The sequence below is a fragment of the Eurosta solidaginis genome, chromosome 1 (genome assembly GCF_040869045.1).
Source record: "Eurosta solidaginis isolate ZX-2024a chromosome 1, ASM4086904v1, whole genome shotgun sequence".
Lineage (NCBI taxonomy): Eukaryota > Metazoa > Arthropoda > Insecta > Diptera > Tephritidae > Eurosta > Eurosta solidaginis.
Window position 1 is genome coordinate 6,403,732 of NC_090319.1, and position 24,179 is coordinate 6,427,910.

The following is a 24,179-nucleotide window of genomic DNA, read 5'->3' on the forward strand; positions in this document are numbered from 1 at the left end:
AAAGCGTAAAAATATTGAAAAAAAATGGTTAGAATATTAATAAGTCAACGGAAAAATAGCTAAAGTGTGTGCAGTTATAAAAACAAGTTAAGTGTTTTGACTGCAGAATTTCACTTACAGGATCATTGAATAGATCTTCGATGCGAGAATAGACATCTTTACCCTTTTTGGTGCGTATAAGCAAATAAATTTGTGCCACCTCGGTGACGCGCAACAATTTATCGATTATAACTGGAAAAAGTGGAAAGAAATAAATATAGAAATTTATTTAAAGGCTGGTATAAACAATTATTTTCTTCTATAAAATCATAAACAGTTTTTAGTAATAACTCATGCGTTATATTTTTTACATTTTAGTATGTTCTAAATGCTGAATATACTTGATTAAATTACTGCTATTGTTGATTGAAAGATTGAAAAACAACAAGGCCGTGGGCGCTGATGGATTGCCTGCGGAGCTATTCAAGTACGGCGGCGAGGAGTTGGTAAGGCGAATGCAGCAGCTCCTTAGCAAAATATGGGCGGACGAGTGCATGCCCGACAGTTGGAATCTAAGTATTCTTTGTCACTATCGTGGAATCAGCCTTCTTAATATCGCATATAAGGTCCTTTCAAGTGTATTGTGGGAAAGATTGAAGCCCACCGTGAACCGGCTGATTGGACCTTATCAGTGCGGCTTCAGACCTGGTAATTCTACCATCGACCAGATTTTCACAATGCGCCAAATCTTGGAAAAACCCGTGAAAAGAGAATCGACACACATCACCTTTTCGTCGACTTTAAAGCCGCCTTCGATAGCACGAAAAGGAGCTGCCTATATGCCGCTATGTCTGAATTTGGTTTCCCCGCAAAACTTATACAGCTGTGCAAAATGACGTTGAGAAACACCATTAGCTCAGTCAGAATTGGGAAGGACCTCTCCGAGCCGTTCGAAACTAAACGAGGTTTCAGACAGGGTGAACCCCTATCGTGCGATTTCTTTAATTTGATGCTGGAGAAAATTATACTAGCTGCAGAACTTAACAGCACTGGAACAATATACTATAAAAGCGTGCAATTACTGGCATATGCTGATGACATTGATATCATCGTCCTAAACACCCGCGCTGTTAGTTCTGCTTACTCCAAACTGGAAAAAGAAGCGGTAAAGATGGGTTTGATGGTGAATGAGGACAAAACGAAGAGCAAAGATTAAACGCATATGCGCCTTGGCAACCACGCTACTGTTGGCAGCCATAATTTCGAAATAGTAAAAGACTTCGTTTATTTGGGAACCAGCATCAACACTAGCAACAACATCAGCACTGAAATCCAGCGAAGAATCAATCTTTCCAGTAAATGCTACTTTGGACTAAGTAGACAATTGAAAAGTCCTCTCTCGGCGAACGAAAATCGTACTCTACAAGTCACTTATCGTACCCGTCCTGCTATATGGGGCAGAAGTATGGACCATGACATCAGCAGATGAAGCGGCTTTGGGAATGTTCGAGAGAAAATTTCTTCGAAAGATTTATGGACCTCTACGCGTTGGCGATGGCGAGTACCGAAGAAGATTTAATGATGAGCTGTACGAGCTATACCCAGACATCAACATAGTCTAGCGGCCATAGGCGCTCACTCGGTTGGAAGGACCAGGTGGAAAACGATTTAAACTCCCTTGGTGTGATTAATTGGCGCCGGTTGGCGGAGCGAAGGAACGACTGGCGCGTTTTGTTGGACGGCCATAACCGTTTAGACGGTTAAGCGCCAATTAAGTAAGTAAGTTGCGGTTATTGTTGAGGATAGGAATACGGCTAAGATTATGGTTATGTTTCGGTAAAGTTGATGTTTACCGTTGGGTTGCTTAGCTAACAAGTTTATGATTGTGTTTCTGTTAAGGTTACGGTTGCTTTTATATTTACGGTTATCGTTCCGTTAGGGCTTTGGTTACGTTTAAGGCTAAAGTCTCGATGCCCGTCACTGGTACAGTCATAATAACGGCGACAGTTGTAATGGCTCTTCTATTCGCAATTTTGTTTATTTTTGTGGTAAGTGCTATTGTTTCTGTTTACATTACGGTTAATCTTGTAGGACGGCAACGGTTATCATTATGGTTACGGTTATGATTGCGGTTATGGTTAAAGATACGGTTGTGGGTATGGTTACATTTACCGTTACGGAAACTGTGAGCAGATTACTTTTATAGTTACGATTAATAAGGTAACGGTCCCGGCCACTTTCGCGATTTTGGCCACGGTTACCGCTGTGGCTACGTAATGGATATGACCAGTTTACACACAAAACTTCACTTGTGGCTTGTAATCGCCCTTTTTATAAACCATCGTCTCCCTCCTCATGTGGATAAACAATTGGGCTACCCATATGCGTCGGGCAATTTAGAAAAAAGTGTCCACCTTAATTTTTCTTCATATTACATAACTCTGGATGAAAATGAAGCCCAGTTCTCTAAGTTGTCTCTATGGACTCTGGTACTGGACATATAACGCGTGACAATGGTGGCCGACCGCTGTGCTTTTAGGGTAGACTCCAACCATCTGTCTCTCCATTCTGACAACAAGTGCAGCAAGTAACAAGCTCTTATAGTAGAGGCCATGGAGATGTATTTATCGTCAAAGAAAATACTTGCCATGGAAAGAACAATCAACTAAGCAGCGATATATAAGATTCATCATATGAGCCAATCCCCCTCACCATGAATACAATAAGCCAATTAACAATTAAGTACTAATTAAATTTTGCATTGCTCACTTTTTCCAAAGAAGCCTGTACCGCCAGTAAGGAAAACACCCTTATCCTTGTAAAATTTCTGTATTGGAGACTCATCTGCAAAAAAAAGAGAGAAGGCCATTAGTAAAAGAAGAATCAACAACAAAGTCAAACAAGATATATGTCTGTAAAGTCAGCATTTGTGATTGATGGTAATATAAGCCTGTCAATATAAAATATAATTCAATGCCCCCACCAGACGTTTATCATATTGCTATATCATCATCCACTTGCTCATATAAGAAATCGTGAAAAAATGCTAACCAATTTAATGACACTTTCGAGACACTCATAAAATTATGCAAGGGCCAAATTGTCGCCTCCCCATTGTCTACTTGTCTATCACTTTCTCCATTCAACTAAAATTAATTCAATTTATCAATGCGCATTTTAAATGAGGCAAATATGTGGATATGCAGACAAAATATATGAATAAGCGCTTAGTTATGCTTCAATTTCTGTTTTTTTTTTGAGCGTAATTTCTTCAACGCACGCATAAAAATTTGTTATAAGAAATGGCAGCTTACACAAAAACATACATACAGTAATATGAGTTGGCTGTTCATAGGAGAACAAATTGGATAATTTTTTCGATAAAACACATTATAAAAAAAAATTTGTTCGTTATTAGGATAAATTTGGGCATATTTTGGTATTACTTCTGGGTCGTTTCAGGATGGTGTCGGGATTATGCCAGGACCGTTTCGACGTAGTTTGGACTATTACGGAATCAATTTATGATCCTTTCAAATGTATTGTGCGAAAGATTGAAGTCCACCGTGAACCGGCTGATTGGACCTGATCAGTGCGGCTTCAGACCTGGTAAATCTACATAGCTGTAAGAGCTATACGCCGACATCAACATAGTCCAGCGAATTAAAACGCAGCGGCTGCGCTGGCTAGGCCATGTTATGCGAATGAAAGATGATGCTCCGGCCAAGAAAGTGTTTCTATTGGAACCCGTCTATGGAAGCAGAGGTAGAGGGCGGCCCCCACTCCGTTGGAAGGACCAGGTGGAAAACGATTTAACTCCCTTGGTGTGACCAATTGGCACCGGTTGGCGGAGAGAAGGAGCGACTAGTGCCTTGTTGGACGGCCATAACCGTTCAAACGGTTAAGCGCCAATTAAGTAAGTAATTTATGATTATTTTCAGACAATTTTTGAACTCTTTTAGGATCGTTTCGGGAACGAATCACGACAGCGTCTGGATTAATTTGCAAATACTCTAAAAACTTTTCGAGACATTTTCGGGACTCATTTGGAGATCTATTCAGAACTATGACAATATCCCTTAGAGCTCAATTCGGGACTATTTCAGGGTTATTTCGTGGTCATTTCAAAATCGTTTCGAGACTGTGCCAGGACCATTTCGTCTTTCTATTTGAAACGATTTTGGATTCATATCAGGACTGTTTTAATTAATTTCTGATCAATTTGCGACTGCTACTGGATCACTTCGGAATTTTTTTCGGAAGCTTTTCAAGATATTGTTTTCGGGAAATATTTGTGTATTTATTTAGGACTATTCCAGTAATTTTTCGTGATCGATTTGGGATTATTTACGGATTTTTTCGGTACAACTACAGAACCCTTTCGATACAATGTCCTGGAATTGCGGGACAATTTTTTCGGGATCACTTCAGGACAGGTTAGAAACTTTCCCAGTACCAGGACTATTTCGCTTTAAATTCACGACTGTTTTCGAACTATGCTAAGGTAATCCGTAATGGCATAAACTAATCGAGATAGATACAGACTCCTATATCTCAAAATGACCTGGGCGAAAAAAGAAATTTATTTAGCCATTTCCGTCCGTCCGTCTCTCCGTCCGTCCGTAAATACGATAACTGGAGTAAATTTTGAGGTATCTTGATCAAATTTGGTATGTAGCTTCCTGGGCGCTCATCTCAGATCGCTATTTAAAATGAACGAAATCGGACTACAACCACGCCCACTTTTTCGATATCGAAAATTTCGAAAAACAGAAAAAGTGCGATAATTCATTACCAAAGACGGATACAGCGATGAAACTTGGTAGGAGTGTTGACCTTATGACGCAAAATAGAATATTAGTAAAATTTTGGACAATGGGCGTCGCACCGCCCACTTTTAAAAGAAGGTAATTTAAAAGTTTAGCAAGCTGTAGTTTGGCAGTCGTTGAAGATATCATGATGAAATTTGGCAGGAACATTACTCCTATTACTATGCGTGTGCTAAATAAAAATTAGCAAAATCGGATGACGAACACGCCCACTTTTTAAAAAAAAAATTTTAAAGTTAAATTTTAACAAAAAATTTAATATCTTTACAGTATATAAGTAATTTATGTCAACATTCTACTCCAGTAATGATATGGTGCAACAAAATACAAAATAGAAAGAAAATTTCAAAATGGGCGTGGCTCCGCCCTTTTTTATATAATTTGTCTATAATACTTTTAATGCCATAAATCGAACAAAAATTCACTAATCCCTGTGAAATTTGGTAGGGGCATAGCTTCTATGTTTTCTGCGAAAATGGGCGAAAACAGTTGAAGCCACGCCCAGTTTTTATACACAGTCGACCGTCCGTCCTTCCGCTCGGCCCTTAACACGCTAACATGAGCAAAAATCTTTACTAAACTTAGTTCACGTACTTATCTAAACTTACTTTATTTTGGTATAAAAAACTGCCGAAATCCAACTATGAACACGCCCATATTTTCGAAATCGAATATTACAAAAATTAAAAAAATGCTAAAATTCTATACCAAATATGAAAAAAGGGATGAAACATGGTAAGGTAATTGGATTGTTTTATTGACGCGAAATATAACTTTAGAAAAAACTTTGTAAAATGAGTGTGACACCTACCATATTAAGTAGAAGAAAATGAAAAAGTTCTGCAGGGCGAAATCAAAAGCCCTTGGAATCTTGGCAGGGATACTGTTCGTGGTATGACATATATAAATAAATCTGCGGTACCGACAGAAGATGTTCTGGGTCACCCTGGTCCACATTTTGTTCGATAACGCGAAAACGCCTGCACATATACAACTAAGGGCCACTCCCTTTTACAACCCTCATTAACATCTTTCATTTGATTCCCTTATCGTACACCTTTATGGCGATATCTCGAAAAGGCGTCCATCTATAGAACTAAGGCCCACTCCCATTTAAAATACTCATTATCACCTTTCATTTGATTCCTATATCGTACAAACAAATTCTAGACTCACCCCTGATCCACCTTTATGGCGATATCTCGAAAAGGCGTCCACCTATAGAACTTTACTGCACGCGATTCATATTCTTATTCCAACGAGGTCTCTTCGTTCTCATAACTCCTTTTATATTAAACATAAGTCTACTAACTATGCGATAAATGCTCTATTGTCGCGCCCTCTACGTGAACTTAATGAGATCTCGAATTCTATTATGCTTGATTTTTCTTATCCAAAGTCTATTTTTCTTAATTTACTTAACTCTGTTTGGTAGCTAGGCTTAGTTATTCGTTTTAGTCAGTAAGAACCATTGTTTTTTTTTTTACTTTTCGAAAAATATAAATAAAATTAAAATTAAATTAAAATTAAGGATCACTTTCTTTTGAAATGGTCTTTAATACCTTCCAGTTGATACCCATGTCATACAAACACATTCCAGGGTTACCCTAGGCTCATTTTCCTACATTGTGATTTTCCCTTATTTTGTCTCCACAGCTCTCAGCTGAATACGTAATGTTCGGTTACACCCAAACATAGCCTTCCTTACTTATTTTCGGATTATTTTAAGACAATTTCGGAGTTGGTTCGTCACTTCTGGCTAGCTTCGAGATTTTTAAGGGGTTAAGAGGTGTAGAACTGTAATTAAAGTCACACAAATTGCAACAAATTAAGACGTGGTCATTGGTCATATGTACCATGGAGACATTTAATGTTGTTGTTATTTATGTAAAAGCACTTGACCGTGTCATTTTAAATCCCTATGCTTAGTTTAAATTTAATTATGAAACAACTTTTCTTCTATTTCTTTTATGAAGTTTACGTAGTTTAATATGCACAAAGTAGCACAGACAACTCTACATACATATACATATATATTACCTACAATTACTTTCATAAACGTCATTTTATTCACTGATTGATAGTCTGAACAAATAAAATTGACAAACTTGACATCGTAATGGCAATTGTTTCTATTGAAACCATATAATCAACATGCGTGTAGTTACACATATCACATGGACTCACTTTTCACTTATATAAGAACATAAGACCGGCCCCATTTAAAAAAAAAAATTCGATTTCCAACCGCCGAGTAGAATGGTCCCTTTTCAACTAAATACGCAAAATATAAAATTTTAGTAAAACAAGCAACAAAGTACGAAAACAAGGGTGGACCAAACAAAATTTTTCATTTCCGCTCTTGGTATAGAGAGCATATATTTCAGGACATCTAAGAAAATACCCCGAAAAGTCGCAGCTTCTTATGTAAATGTTGAGAGATGCCCTATCGGTTCTAATTTTTTTTTTCCAAAAAAATCGTGTGTGAAATTTTCGGCAAAACCATATATATTATTTCTAAATGCTGTTTTTATGTACGGGTCCCTTTTTCGCACCTATTTGGAATCCAAATCTATAAATAAAGTTTTGGTTGTAAAGATGGAGATTCGGGCTATTAGGAAATTTGGCCAATTTTGGTCGTAGAGCTTTTGTTTAGCTATATTTTATTAAAATAATTTGTTAAAAATAAACGATTGTGAGCACACAAAGAAATCTATTTGTACTGTGGCACTATTGTGAATATTGGCAATGCATTACTGGCAGTTGCTATCATACGCTAGATGGCAGCGCAAGCTGTACCTTTTATTTATTTGATAAGAGACTTTTATAGTGGTTGCGCAAGTTGCGCACGGGTCCGGTTCGTAATGTATAACATAATAATCTTCTATAACATTTGCAATCTTCAATTGATGTCCCATTGAAGCTTTTTATTTCGCAGATTTTAATTGAAATCAAATATAAAACTAAACGTATACAACAAATGCTGTTGCATGTGATAAAAGGTAAACCAAACTATGAAATCACGATTTGAAATTGAATTTTTTATTTTTAATAAGGGCGGTCTAAAGTTTGTGTATCGATGCATGTCTGTATGTATAAATTTCCTGATGCTTCCTACGCACTGCTCAAAATATGCGTAGTTAGATTTGCCATTTTGGTTTTGTTTTACTTGGGAGGCGTGTCGTCCATGATGACACCATAAATTAGAAATAGCCAAAGCTTTTGTGAGTAAATATACACTTTACACACACAGTCAGATATTTATTGCAAATATTGTTGCAATTGTTATTTTTGTAGATTTTCTGTTGCTGTTTTTGTTTTGGTAAATATTGATTTTGCTTTTACTGTCAGTAAATACAACACCTAGCAATTGTTGTTTGGTTTACTGCGGACGATAGATCAATGCTCAATAACACATCATCGTCATCATCATCATCATCATCATCATCACCAGCAATTACTATCAGCAATCGTCACCTAAATCCTCTTATGGCCTAAGTCAAGCCCTTTGTTGTGTGCTTGTGCTATTTTGTTAATGGCAGTTTGTGGTTTACAGGGCGGTTTGAGTTTACAATTGTACCTGCTATAAGGCAAATGCTATCAGTTAACCTTAGTCTAATATATATTTACGCACTACTCGTATTTTACATCTTGTTGCCATTTAGTTTTGTTGGCTGTGTACCTACAGTCAAGAGCATACAAATGACGTACGTGAATTGTTTTCTAAATTTTGCAGACTCTTCTAAATTTAGCATCTAAGGTATACATAACCGGTTGCTAATTCTGCTAACTTTTTTCGAATAGCGTTAGCTTATAATTTTCGAAAGTTCAAGTCGATTTGTTCCCTCATCCGAAAAAGAACTATCACTGATAAAGACAAAAGCAAAGCAAATTTCTAAGGAAGGAAATTTGTAATGTAATGACAAAGAATGACAAGAAACCAAATTGCAAACTTTGGAAAAAACTAAAAGGAGTACGCAGCAATTCTAACAGCAAAAAAGAACGGGTTTGCCAAAGTCAAAATGGAAAGATTTATGTTATTTAGTAGTTGCACCAAAGTAGGTAGGTGGGTTGAGACGAGACCCGCCATTAAGCTTTCTGATGGTAGCTCGAGCTGTAAGACTGGTTCTCACAGACTGGCGCCCACCAATGACCTATTCAGGAAGTATGTAATCAGATTGTCGCATTGAGCGCCATAAATCACATGCTTCCTGCAGCAGGAAAGTAAAAATAGGCCCACATCTAACAAATTTCATGAGAGATAGCCTCGAACTGGTTTATATTCCATGGTATTTCTGCGGACCCTAGTAGTAGCCGAAATCGTGCAAAGGCTCCCAGATAATGGAATCCCAATTGGCTTGTGACCAAAACAAAGAAACAGAGAGTCACCTTCAAACTGTTATGGGGAAAACAGAGAAAGGGTCTAGAGCAATAATGGTGCACGGATTTATTTTTGGGACGTGGCATCATCGTCACCATTATCATCATTAATTGACGCTTAACCGCCTAAGCGATTTTCGGATGTATCATCAGGACTCTTATGAAAAATGACCCTCTAAGCTCCAACCCATAGTTCATAGATAGCTACATCACGGGAATCATGGGCATATGCCTGATGGCAGCAATGGCAGTAATTCTGAGTAAACCCTGAAAGACATTGTATTTGGTCAAGCAGCCGGACGCACGCTGGTGAACTTAATTGAAGAGTCTTTTGACAAAGCCGAAGTAACCCCGAGAGAAAGAATCAAGCAAACAGATTATAGTATATTCAAAAAGCTATTAAAATTTGAGTTTAGGTATAAAGCCTTTGTTAGCACTACCAATATTGAAGTGATCCATTTAAACCATATACTCATATAGCACACAACCAGCGTCAAGACACCAAGAGGCAGTGGAGGAAGGATCATCGAAGTTGTTTAAAGAGTGGCGCTGATGCTTGGAGTGCTCGCCGTATCCACTGCATTCCACCAGACCGACACCACATAAAAGAGAATTGGCTGACTGGCATCTTATAACGCCAATGTTCCCATCTTGAGGTAAGTCCGAAGTTTCTCCTGCAGTTGTCGAAGAATTCGAAGTCCTCCAGATTCTATCCTATGCACTGGTCCTCCAGAATTTTCTCATGTCTAAAATAGTATCTAAACACAGGGTACCGGATTCACATGCAAAAAGGAAGTGTCGTTATCCGTAACACCCTTCGTGGAGTGCTTTTTCGGCTAAAACAACAACAACAACAACTCATCACACCTAGTCACCGTATCCAGGCAGGCCCCCTTAGCATAACGCATGGTGCAAAGATTTTTTATCATAATTACCAGTTCACCTGAGTAAGCCATCACTCAGCAGCCACTGCCAGGTTTTTATTTAATGAAACTTTTTAAATATAAACGCTCGTCTTCATTGATAACCTTTCTTAATGCAACAGAAAGCTTGAACGGAAGCACGCAAAGACAAGTTCTGAATAAACTTCGCACAGATCGAGGAAGGATGTGAACGTGGAATAATTTTTCAGAGGGTAGCCGCAGTTATTATCTTTAGCAGATGAATGCCAAACACAACCAAAGCTGACATTTACTTGTGCTTCTAATGCATCGTAAACAATTTTATTCTCACATCGAAGCGCTGCCTTTTACCATTCAAACCGTTAAGCGAAAATTTTATACGATTGAAATTATTAAAATTCTCAGAATAACAATTTATGCAAATTTACAGCAGTCATCCGTTTTGTTTGCTGTCACTGTCTACGCAATTCAAGTGCAATTCACTAATTTATGCGCTCTTAGCCAAGTGTATGCGAGTGTGTGTGTGTGTGTGAGTATATGAAGGTGTGCGCATGTGCTGTGAAGTAGGAAAACCTAATTACCAATCGACAGACGCTAGCTCCCTGTGTACGTCCGCTTTTTTTTGCTATCTATCGTTCGCGGAAAATCCCCTGATTAACACTGTTTTCTCTGAAGTTTGGCTGTCAGCACTGAATTCTGCTATGACCGGCCGACTTGTGCGACTTTGTCGTTACATTTGTTATCGTCAACCATCAATATCGTTAATCACAAACACATGTCAAATGCATATAGGCACGGATGCAGTTCCTACTTCGACAGTTGTGCCACACACTTGAAATTAGCATTATAACGCAATACAGCTACTGAGCACACAAAAATAACAACAACAACAAATACAACGTCGGTTAACGCATTGAAGCGAAAACTTTGACTGGTGGATATAAAGTGCATCAGTTTTTTGCACAAATATATTCACATCACACATACGGCCACATTTGGCAGGTATGCGAAAATCAGCGAAATTTCCGAATAGCCACAGTAACGCAATAACAACAGCAAACAAACAGCTTCAGTTCAGCAGTCAATCAAAAATCACAATGATCACAAACAAACACCAGGCGAGGTGGTGAGTTGGGTGGCTTTATTGAACAAGTCATCGAAGAGTCGATACCATCTTGGGGGTTGTGAAGCAAGTTGCCTCTAGTCAGTCTAACCAAAAACGCACACACACACACGCTTTACGTTAGTTGTCAGAGATGCAGTTATCCCTACTAACCGCCGCTAGGTAGACAGTCAAATGGCATGCTCGCTGTTGGCCAACAAACCAGCGAATTAACCAAGCAGTCAAGCTTTTAAGTTTTACACTCTGCTGCATGCACTCAGCAGCACATACGCCACGCATATACATACACATACTTCCGCACACACCTACATTCATGAGCGCATACAGTTTTTCTATCAACTACTTTTTCATTTTTTTCCTAGGCATAAATGTTGCGGTTTTCATTGTTTTTATTGTTGCCATTTTCATTGTTGTGTCGCTTTTGTTATAGCTTTTGTTGGTGTTGTTTGTGTAGTATGTCGCTAGCTTGGAGTGCTTTTTGTGTTTGCCTATGCTAATTGGCTTAATGCATTTCGAGCACTCTTCAAGCCATCCACTCAACTTTAACGCTGAGAGGCATATTTGAAGTGCTCAAAGCTTCTTCAGCTACAACGGCGACATTCTCATCGCAATAAGGACGCATTGTATGTGAATTATGTATAATAGCGTGGAAATATATTATATGGAAAATTACTTTTACTATTGTTCAGTTTGTAAAACTTTCTCGAAAAATTGTACAGCGACCCCGGTTGAATTCTTTTTGGTCTGGAAAAATTCCTTCATTTCATACATTTCAATATTTACTAAAACGGATGCAGCAATTAACTCAAACTCAGAACTTAACTCAAACTCTTAACTATTAGCTCAAAGCTTAAAGCTCAAAATGCAATCAAACCTTTTCATCAAGTAATAAAACTCGAAGCTTAAAGCTCGTCAATCAAAAATCCCGAAACAAAAGTTCGAAGCAACGAACGAAGAGCAAAAGCTTAATATAAATGCTAAATATGTGAAGCCTATAAAGAATAGATATTAAAGCTCTTCATTCATCGCAAACTTCGAATTTCAAAAGGTCTCAAAAATAAAATTTTAAAGTGAAAGCTCTAAGCTCTAAACGCGAACATTCAAAGCTCACAAGAAATCAATACCGCAGCTCGAATGCCTTGAGTTTTGAGTTTCGACTTTGGATATTGACTTGTTGCACTTAGAATAATATCAAAATTCAAAGCTCAAAACTTACAACCCAAAATTCAAATGAAGTTTAGAATTCAAAGCTTAAACCTAAAGCGTCAAATTGAGAAACCATTTATGTTTAAAACCCAAATCTGAAAACTCAAAGACCCAAACTAAGGAAAATCAAAATATGCAACTCAAACCTCAATACTTTAAATCTAAAATAAAAATAAAAAATAAAAGTAGGACTCAAAAAACCAAATTCAATAACAATAAGTTATTACTGTAAACTTATAACTACAAACTAAAAACTCTAAAGAGTAAAATTCAAAGACTCAAAACTGATATTACTAACTTGAAAGCTCGAAACTCAAAAACTTTAAACCAGTTCCAAAAATTAAAATACACGCGCGTAATGCATACAGCGCAAACATAAATTCGAAATTTAAAAAATGATTTTAAAACGCAAACCAAACCCTCTTAGCTAAAATTCTTATAGCCGGATCTCAAAACATAAGGCCCAAGCACTACAAGCAAAAAACTGGAATCCCAAACCCAAATATCGAATGACTCCTCTACCCAAAACACAAACTCGAATAACAAACTCATAATTCAAATCTTCAAATATGCAAGTCAAAAGTAAAAGCGCAAAACTCAAAACTGAGAGCTCCAAGCTCACAAAAAAAAAAATTTAAGTTTTGTAACAAAAAACTTAAAGCTCAAACTTTAAAGTAGGCAAGTCTAAATTTGCAATACAAAACTTAACAAAGAAAAATCCATACCCATTTTTATTAGCAAATTTTGCAATAAAAAGCCCAAAATATTTGGACTCAAAAGCTCACAAAAAAAAAAAAAAACTCAAAACTACAAGCTCTAGGGTAAGAACGCACATTTCAAACCGAAAGTTAGAGCTTTTAAAGTTGGAACCAAATCTGAGATTTGAAAATCTACGCAACGAAATGAGTCCCAAAACTGCCTTTTAAAGACAAAAACTTGAAACTGCATCAAAAGGTTAAAGCTCAAACCTCAAAAAGCGGGAAAGCTCCCAAAAGGAGCCTTAACACCGAATGATAAAAAATTCGAATATAACGCAAAATGTAAACTTCGAAACATAAGCTCGGAACAAAAAGCTCTTAATTGGGTTTAAAGTATACAAGGTCAAAATATGTATCTAGAATATAAAATGCTAAGCTCAACCTATAAGCTTAAAACAAAAATTTAGATGTGAGAACGAAAAATTAATTGCAAAATTCCGGATTCAATTCTTAACACCCTTAATCTATACTAAACAACAACATTTTAATTGTCTGATGCCTGTTACACACAATTCTATTACAGAACCTGATTTTCCAACGACATTTACGTGTAACCAAAAATTACAAACCGTCATTTTGAATAATTTTTAGCAACTCGAATTACTCATACTTGGGTACTTTTAAAATTTTTTTGTTTTTTTATCGCCAACTTTGAAAACTCTAAACAATTTAACTTCAACTACAACATGTTTATTATTTTCTTTTCGCTATATTGATATTTTTTTAATTTTTGTATTGTTGTCACTTTTTGTCGCATCATTTATCACTCAACCGCTGCGCGCTCAGTGCTCTGTGATGCGAAAAGGGCGAACAGCAAAAGCCAAGCACACAGTTTTTTTTTCTTTTTTTTATCAACTTCATCAACTCCATCCATGGTTGTCGTCATCCTCATCATATGAAGCCATTAACGGTTTTTGCTATTGTTGTTATTATTGTTTTTTATAAATAAATATTCATGTTGTGTTGTTGTATTGTTGTTACTCCGCTCAAGTTTATCAACAATATTTTTACACAATAGAAAACATATTTTCGCTTGTTATATCCAGACAATACTCACTTCGCTGTTCTTATTATTATTTTTTTATTGTTGTAGTTTTTTGTTTACTTTTATTCAAGCTGTCAGCTGTGTCGAGATTTCTGTTAGAAAAGTTCATAAAAGTGTTCCTCGAATTAACTGCACTCAATTCAGCGAAGTAAATTAAATTCACATTTCACTCGTTTGGTGTTTTTGCTATAGACAATTTTTTTTTGGTGGTAAGTTTAGCTACATTTAAGCTTTATTGTTGGATTTTTGGATAACTTCCTTGTTTTTATTTTACACTCATGGATGAGTCAAATAAAGAGCTCAGAGCAAAAATTAAAAAATTAATAAATGAGTTCAGGATTTTGTGCAAATGGTCCACCATCATTGCTTTGCAAACTTGCGAATCATATTTTTTACAATACACTAACAAATACACAATTGATAGAGAACTATGTACCCTAGTAATTGAGTGGACAATTATAAGAGCACTAGTATAAATTATGTTCACATTAGATCAGAAATCGGCTTTTTATAGGTAAAACACGCGATTCACACGGACTGCAGAGTCGCAACACCGAGGGAGCCTGTCGCTTATTTACGCTTTCAAAGTAACATATTGTGGCGAATGTTGATATCACTAGGCTGTTAGTATATAATCACGCAACAACAAAAACATGAAGCAGCCACACGTTTGTACATGAATACATCAGTCATTATTTACACACATACATACGAAGCAACAAAGAGAGATCACACACACCATGTGGTCATCAGCCGAAGTAGTTACTCACACATACAGAAGCATATGGCTATGGGAGAGGCGTGGACTACAGATATACATGTATCTGTTAACCAAGCATGAGATACAATTGTTCTCGAACATATTTTCGCGAAATCACTAGACCTTAGAGAAATGGGTGAACGAGAAAACCGATAGTGTAAAAAGCTGCGCAAGCTGAGGAATCAGTAATCAATTTTGATTTAAACACGGGTTTGGTTGTGAAGTATAATTGTGAAGTACTCCACCCAAAGTAATTTAAATAAAGACCAGTTTGCAATACTGAATATTGGAGTTTTTTTATTTAAGAGTTTAGCTATTCCAACGTTAGCAAAAGGTGCATAAATATCAGAAATCCCCACAATTCGTTACAATATTTTGTAAAAAAAAGCTCAAGCGCGTAACTTTTAAATGTTAGCACTATATTTTATTTTAATTACTTAGTAGTAGTTTCATAGCATATTTACGAAACATTTTTGAATGCGCGTTCATCTTGCTTCATTTCTCATTATTAACGGCTGAACGACTACCACTCTTACTAACACAAACACAGTTTCAGTTTTGAGGAACCCTGCATTACATTCTCATTAAGGAAATACTTAGCGTTCGTTTGTTGAACTACGTTTTTGAAGGGCTTCTCGCGCCATCTCACAACATGAGAGACCAGAGAAGGAACGAAGTTAGTTATTCTTCCTCTAATATATGTATATAGAACTAAAATAATTGTGAAATCCCTTAAGTATTGTAAATTTACTCCGTACTTACCAAAAACAGGAGTGATAAATTGGTCCTCTATGTTAGAGAATTCCTTTACATTGTTGTTCATTTCCACTTTGGTTATTTCTCGACCTTTTTAAATGTATGCTGATTATTGGAGTCAAATATTTGCAAAAGATCTGAAAAATAAAAAAAAGCAATAAGCGAATTGGCTTCGGTTATGTGTGATATCTTTCGGATTCCAAATTTTTTGCAATAAAATCTCAATATACTCGCAAGTGTTTCGCGAAATTTCAAATATTTTAATGAGGGTTTTAAAAGGGAGTAGCCCTTAGTGGTATATGTGAAGGCGTTTTCGAGATATCGACCAAAATGTGGACCAGGGTGACCCAGAATCTCTTCAGTCGGGTACCCCTAATTTATTTATATGTCATACCACGAACAGTATTCCTGCCAAGATTTCAAGGGCTTTTGATTTCGCCCTGCAGAACTTTTTCATTTTCTTCTACTTAATATGGTAGGTGTCACACCCATTTTACAAAGTTTTTTCTAAAGTTATATTTTGCGTCAAAAAACCAATCCAATTACTATGTTTCATCTCTTTTTCATATTTGGTACAGAATTATGGCATTTTTTTTTAATTTTTCGTAATTTTCGATATAGGAAAAGTGGGCGTGGTCATAGTCGGATTTCGGCCATATTTTATACCAAGATAAAGTGACTTCAGATAAGTACGTGAACTAAGATTAGTTAAGATATATCGTTTTTTTCGCAAGTTTTCGTGTTAACGGCCGAGCGGAAGGACAGACGGTCGGCTGTGCATAAAAACTGGGCGTGGCTTTTACCGATTTCGCCTATTTTCACAGAAAACAGTTACCATCATAGAGTCTATGTCCATACCAAATTTCACAAGGATTGGTAAATTTTTGTTCGACTTATGGCATTAAAAGTCTTCTAGACGAATTAAATGAAAAAGGGCGGAGTTACGCCCATTTTGAAATTTTATTTTGTATTTGTATTTTATTGCACCATATCATTACTGGAGTTAAATGTTGACATAATTTACTTTTATACTGTAAAGATATTAAATTTTTTGTTAAAATTTGACTTTAAAAAAATTTTTTGTTTAAAAGTGGGCATGTTCGTCATCCGATTTCGCAAATTTTTATTTAGCTCACATATAGTAATAGGAGTAACGTGTCTACAAATTTCATTATGATATCTTCAACGACTGCCAAATTACAGCTTGCAAAACTTTTAAATTACCTTCTTTTAAAAGTTGGCGGTGCCACGCCCATTTTCCAAAATTTTATTTATCCGTCTTTGGTAATAAATTATCCCAGTTTTTCGGGTTTTCGAAATTTTCGATATCGAAAATGTGGGCGTGGTTGTGGTCCGATTTCGTTCATTTTAAATAGCAATCTGAGATGAGCGCCCAGGAAACTGCATACCAAATTTCATCAAGATACCTCAAAATTTACTCAAGTTATCGTGTTTACAGACAGACGGACAGACGGACGGACATGGCTAAATGAATTTTTTTTTTTTTTCACCCAGATCATTTTGATATATAGATTTACGGATTACCGTTATGCGAACAAAGTTAATATACTCTGTGAGCTCTGCTCAGCTGAGTATAAAAATTGGTAGACAGTCACCTTTGGAATCAACTAAATTTGTTGATTTTCTCATTTGGGCACTCATAAAAAAGTTGCCTCAATTCCGATGACTTTTGTGAAAATAATTTTATTTATTGCATTTTTATTGATGTAATACCATAATAAAGTGTCTACTGCTTTTTTCTTTCTTCCGAATTCAATTTATAATTTAATTTTTTCACCTTCCTTTCTAGTGGTATTTCATTCTTTCAAACTTTTCTCAAGCAACTGAACGTAAATTCAATATAAAGCCAAATTTTTTTTTTTAATTGGTATTAATCAGTGGGCGTCTTCTGCGATAAAGTGTGTTTTTAAAAAAATCCTGAGGAAAGACGTTTTTGAAAAATATTCAACGTTTCCTAACCTGCACTTAGTGATAGTTAAAAATAGTTTTAAGTTAACCTCTCGAAGTTGATCATGTAAAATTTTAGAATTGTTGCTTTATAAATGCCGGAAATATCCCGTTAAGTAGTGAGTTATCGTTTTGAAATTCTATATTAATTTTTACAAGAGTATTAGTTGCGGTCAAAAAAAAATAGTGTGTTGAATTTCAATACAATACATTTCTTTAAATGAAAGTTATTGCTAAAAAAAAGTGTGATAACGATCTCCCGAACAAATAGGCTGACCGATGAATGGTTGAGCAATGCTAAAATATCCTTTTTTTTTCAAACTAACGACTTTTTGGTTACTTAAGTAGGATATCAAAAAAATAGCTAAGCGCCACCACCGATCAAGTTGGTATTGGCTACCAAAAAACTCGGAATTTTTCCTCGTAAAGTTCTCCCGACCTCTCTGGATGCGCCCATGCCGGCAGTTATGTCAATTTTACTGGAGTTTAAGTGAGTTATGCTCACCAAATTTGAATGTGATATTCAGGTCCTAAGTAACCTTTTGGCATGTAAGCAGTACTTTGACTTGCACTCATACAACCCTGCTGAGGAACTAGACAGTTTGAATAAATCAACTCACGCACTAGTTAGCGCTTAACCCATTGTTTGTCATTTCATTTATGTGTCAATATCTTTGAGGTATAATTATCGAAACAGCTACGTGCCATGAAGGCCATAGGCGCATCATTTAATTTCTAAATTTCATATCATAAATCTTTAATTCAATTTTTTTAGAACTTGTGCTTGGATATCATTTACATAAATCTATCTTGAATTATCGTACTTCAATTTCTATTGTTAGTGTTAGTATTCAATAAATTAATTTTAACGACTGAAGCTACTCTTTGGCGCAATCGAACGAAATATGTTAGTCTTCCACGCGAATAACGACACGTATGAGTCATCCGGGGGGCTTAGAAACATGCTAGTTGAGCGAGGTTATATTGAGGGTGGTGAGTCATTCAAGGAAAGGGTCTAGGCTGTTGCGTTTTATTTCTGTATGCAAAAAAAATATGCATAACGGATATTTATCTAAATTTAAAAATAAAACTAATATCAAATGGACGTTACTAATTTCTTTTTCAACTTCTTTGTTGTTGCCGATTGTTCGAAAGCGAATAACTTAATTTTCTTCATAAACAACATTTTAAAGATTTTGCATTGTTTAAGTAAGCAGTTAGTTTCAAACTCAGAATACAAACATATATATATGTATGACCATTTGATTTAATATCTCATAAGTGCAACTCAAAAACAATAATACTTATACTTAATTAATACAAATAAATTTTCTTTGAAATGTTTAACAATTTCAAGAGCCTTAGGTTAAATACAAAATTTGCATCCTATTTGCCCATATTGCTTTGTAAAGTGACAATTTAGCTAATTGCTTTGGTATGCTTAAGTGGATTTAGGCAGCACAGCCTAAGGCCGAAATGGCAATGTGGATGAGCATAAAATAATTTGTTTGCTTAAGTTGGTTTATGAGTACATATATTTATGTATTAGGGCGGGTAGAAAATCGTATTCTAGGGATCAAAATAAGAAACTTTGCCGAAGGAACCATACCTCTAAAACGATTTCTAATGTCCCCCCTTTGGGTCGAACTTTTGGGTAGGGACAATTTCAATTCTACCTGCTGTGTCTTGTGGTGGCTTAAAAACAACAACACAAGCAATTTTACGATCTGCAATTGTGTCACAGTGATACCTTCATTTTTTAAAACGGTTGAATAAAAGACCCACACAACAATGTTTACGACATGCAAATGCATCACAGTGATGCCTTGGCTTTAAAAGGGGGTTGTAAAAACGCTAATTTCTAATAATTTTTTTTAATTTCTTTTCTATTACTAAGTTAAATTCATTTTTTCATTTGCATATGTTCTGACTAAATAAATTTCTAAAGAGAAAAATAAACTCCAAAAAGAAAAAACATAGGCATTTCAAAGTGGGATTTTTCAAAATTTGCTCTTACGACCCAAAGGGGGGGACATCAGAATTCGTTTTAGAGGTATAGTTCCTTCGGCAAAGTTTCTTATTTTGATCCCTAGAATATGATTTCCACAGAGCAATGGGCGATTTTTTTGCCTCCCCACAAATCGACCCGGCCAATTATGTATGTATAAAGATTCTATATTAAGGTGTTCTAAAAGTGTATTGAAAAATATGAAGTCGAAATTTTTGTAAAGACCACACCCTGAAATTAGTTAATTTATGAAATCCATATTAAAATAAGGAATAATAAAATAAACAAGTAAGGACGGCACTGTCTTTGGCTGTGCCGAATACTTCCTACCTTTTATGAATAGAGCTGAGAAATAATCTTTTCCCATTACTATAGCCGAATAATCGGATATAAAAGGTTTGTAATATATAGAGAACAGATATACTCAATCGAAGTTTCACGTTTGGGAGCGTGTCATTATTCTGTATTACAAAATTCTGGGTGACCAAATTCTGTAAATTGCAAAAAAATTCTGCTTGAACAAAATTCTGTTTTTTTATACTCAGTTGAGCAGAGCTCACAGAGTATAATAAAATTGATTGGATAACGGTTGGTTGTACAGGTATAAAGGAATCGAGATAGATATAGACATCCATATATCAAAATCATCAGTAACGAAAAAAAAAATTGATTGAGCCATGTCCGTCCGTCCGTCTGTCCGTCCGTTAACACGATAACTTGAGTAAATTTTGAGGAATTTTGATGAAATTTGGTATGTAGGTTCCTGGGCACTCATCTCAGATTGCTATTTAAAATGAATCGGACTATAACCACGCCCACTTTTTCGGTATCGAAAATTTCGAAAAACACCAAAAGTGGCATAATTCATTACCAAAGACGGATAAAGCGATGAAACTTGGTAGGTGAGTTGAACTTATGACGCAGAATAGAAAATTAGTAAAATTTTGGACAATGGACGTGGCACCGCCCACTTTTAAAAGAAGGTAATTTAAAAGTTTTGCAAGCTATAATTTGGCAGTCGTTGAAGATATCATGATGAAATTTTGCAGGAGCGTTACTCCTATTACTATATGTATTCTTAATAAAAATTAGCAAAATCGGATGACGAAAACACGCCCACTTAAAAAAAAAAAGAAATTTTTTTTAAAGTAAAATTTTAACAAAAAATTTAATATCTTTACAGTATATAAGCAAATTATGTCAACATTCGACTCCAGTAATGATATGGTGCAACAAAATACAAAAATAAAAGAAAATTTCAAAATGGGCGTGGCTCAGCCCATTTTCATTTAGTTTGTCTAGAATACTTTTAATGCTATAAGTCGAACAAAAATTTACCAATCCTTGTGAAATTTGGTAGGGGCTTAGCTTCTAGGCCGATAACTGTTTTCTGTGAAAAAGGGCGGAATCGGTTGAAGCCACGCCTAGTTTTTATACACAGTCGGCCGTCTGTCCTTCCTCTCGGCCATTAACACGATAACTTGAGCAAAAATCGATATATCCTTACTAAACTCAGTTCACGTACTTATCTGAACTCACTTTGTATTGGCATAAAAAATGGCCGAAATCCGCCCATGACCACGCCCACTTTTTCGATTTCGAAAATTACGAAAAATAAAAAAATGCCATAATTCTACACCAAATACGAAAAAATGTATGAAACATGGTAATTGGATTGGTTTATTGACGCAAAATATAACTTTAGAAAAAAACTTTGTAAAATGGGTATGACACCTACCATATTAAGTAGAAGAAAATGAAAAAGTTCTGCAGGGCGAAATCAAAAGCCCTTGAACTCATGGAAGGAATACTATTCGTGGTATTAAATATATAAATAAATTAGCGGTACCCGACAGGTGATGTTCTGGGTCACCCTGGTCCACATTTTAGTCGATATATCGAAAACGCCCTCACATATACAACTACCACCACTCCCTTTTAAAATCCTCATTAGTACCTTTAATTTGCTACCCATATCGCACAAACACATTACAGAGTCACCCCTGGTTCACCTTTATGGCGATATCTGGCGTTCCTGCCAAATTTCATCATGATAACTTCAACGACTGCGAAATTACAGCTTGCAAAATTTTTAAATTACTTTCTTTTAAGAGTGGACGGTGCCACGCCCATTGTCCAAAATTTATTAGTTTTCTATTTTGCGTCATAAGGTCAACACACCTACCAAGTTTTATCGCTTTATCCGTCTTTGGTAATGAATTAACGCACTTTTTCGGTTTTTCGAAATTTTCGGTATCGAAAAAGTGGGCGATTTCATTCATTTTAAATAGCGATCTGAGATGAGCGCCCAGGAACCTACATACCAAATTTCATCGAGATTCCTCAAAATTTACTTAAGTTATCGTGTTTACGGACGGACGGACATGGCTAAATGAGTTCATTTTTTCGCCCAGATCATTTTGGTATATAGAAGTTATGCGAACAAAGTTAATATACTCTGTGAGCTCTGCTCAGCTGAGTATAAAAAGGGGGCAGAAATAAAGGTTTATATGGAACACGGCTCATCGCAATGATTTTTCCAGACACCAATGAATGCCCTATACCTAAGCATTTGGTGAAATTTGAAGCTTCTAGCTATATATAGCTAGGGCAGAAATTACGAATAGCCTCTCATCTGAACAATCGGTTGTGAGGGATATAAGCTATATAGCAACATACGAATAAGTTTGGTAAATTTTTAAGCTTCAATCTGATAATTTGAGTAAGATATGACAAAAATCTTCTCTTCTGAGAAATCGACTGTATAGGGGATTTATGCTATAGTAATTCCGACAAATGTCTTATCGGACACCTAAATACATCCACTCACCAAATTTTATCAAGGTATCTGAAAAATTGTGGGAATAGTATGGGTCCAAACAGACAGACCGACATGGCTAAATCAACTCAGCTCGTCAACCTGATAATTTAAGTATATTTATTGGTAGGTCTATCTCTTCTTTTTAAGGACAATTTTGAGATATATAACAAACTAAATATACCCTTTTATTTTCATGAAAGGTATAAAAACTTGACAAAAAATATATTTTGCGAAAACTTTACTCAGCCACCACTCCCCTTGATACCGAGTTATTATCCATCCATTTAAGATTGGCAGAACAACTACCTACAACAGCATTAATGGAATGTTTCGACCGCATTAAGACAGAGGTCGATCAGGAACTGCAACAAAAATACAGGTCGCTGAACAGAAAATTGGACAAGCTGGCAGGGCGACGAGAGGGTAACCAAAACCATAAAACTCACCAGTTTCAGGACAAGTTTGTTCACCTCACAACAGTGGCCATTACAAAGGAAGAAGCACAACTTCTCGAAAAGGGCCTGAAGCACAATATCGTGGACCAAGATACAGTAAGAAAAACGGAGCAAGCGATGGTAGATGCGGAGATCGCAATATCATTGATACCACAGGAAGAACAGGAGCACACAAGACACATGTGCGGGGAAATCATAAAAAAGGAGGGGAAAGCACAGGAAGGTCAAAAATCTAATACAGAGGAGAAAACAATAAAGAAAGAAGAAAAAACAATATTGTCACAACGAAAGCGGAAAAAGGAAACACCACTGTGATAATCGAAAAAGAGAAATATATATCCAAAACCGAAGATCTCATAGAGGAAATGAAATGTCGTAGAATGAGAGTGGATCCCACAGATGAATACCAAAAACAAATCAAAGTTGCTATAAAAAACGCAACAAATATAGTAAATTTTAACATGGCATAGATTGGTCCAAATGAACCCTTCGGCTCCTCCACTGATTGCGCTGCCAAAAATCCACAAGCCGGGCACGCCAATGAGCACACCATTAATTTTAAATCGGCACCATGTTACAAACTGTCCAAATATTTAAAAACGATATTGAAAGATACTCTAGTCTAAGGAACGAATATGCAATAGCTAACACACCAGAACTAATTGAGAGACTTGAGACCGTAGAACTAAAAAAGAATAGCAAATTGGTATCTTTTGACATAAAAGATTTATACCCATCAATACCATTATCGGAGACTTTGGACATACTTACCTCAATAGTAGTTCATAATACAAAAAAAAAAAAAAACAAAGTGAAAATATGCAAATAACAAATACGCTAAGAACCACTTTACGTCAAAACTATTTTCAATGCAACAATAAAATATATAGACAAACGAACGGTCTTGGAATGGGAAGCCCCACATCAGCGATTCTTATGGAAGTGTTCATGCAAAATCTGGAAGATAATAATTTCTGACACAATATTCGAGCCTTTAAAACTTGTTTACAAGAAACAAAGTAATCACACAGGCACAACAGACAAATACACAACAATAAATAAACACAAAACAATTAACACACCAAAACAACAAACCCCAAAAAGAAGGTCAAACGACTAATATTACGGATTTTTACCTACCCCAGTCAGCCGCAGAAATCGATTAGTAAACCACCCTCTGTTCTGAATG

General features: G+C 36.0%; 1 protein-coding gene across 6 annotated transcripts in view; it reads right to left on the minus strand.

Annotated features, from left to right (window-relative positions):
* Nucleotides 1-24,179, minus strand: part of wat (waterproof) — a 177,028-nt gene that overhangs the window by 13,345 nt on the left and 139,504 nt on the right. For all 6 annotated transcript variants that reach the window (XM_067778381.1, XM_067778377.1, XM_067778376.1 and 3 more), the window contains 3 exons: nucleotides 15,745-15,875; nucleotides 2,749-2,823; nucleotides 119-231 (listed from right to left, as the gene is read on the minus strand). In XM_067778381.1, the coding sequence (XP_067634482.1) occupies nucleotides 119-231; nucleotides 2,749-2,823; nucleotides 15,745-15,805 (249 nt within the window). In that variant the 5' untranslated portion in view covers nucleotides 15,806-15,875. The remainder of the gene's footprint in view (nucleotides 1-118; nucleotides 232-2,748; nucleotides 2,824-15,744; nucleotides 15,876-24,179) is intronic.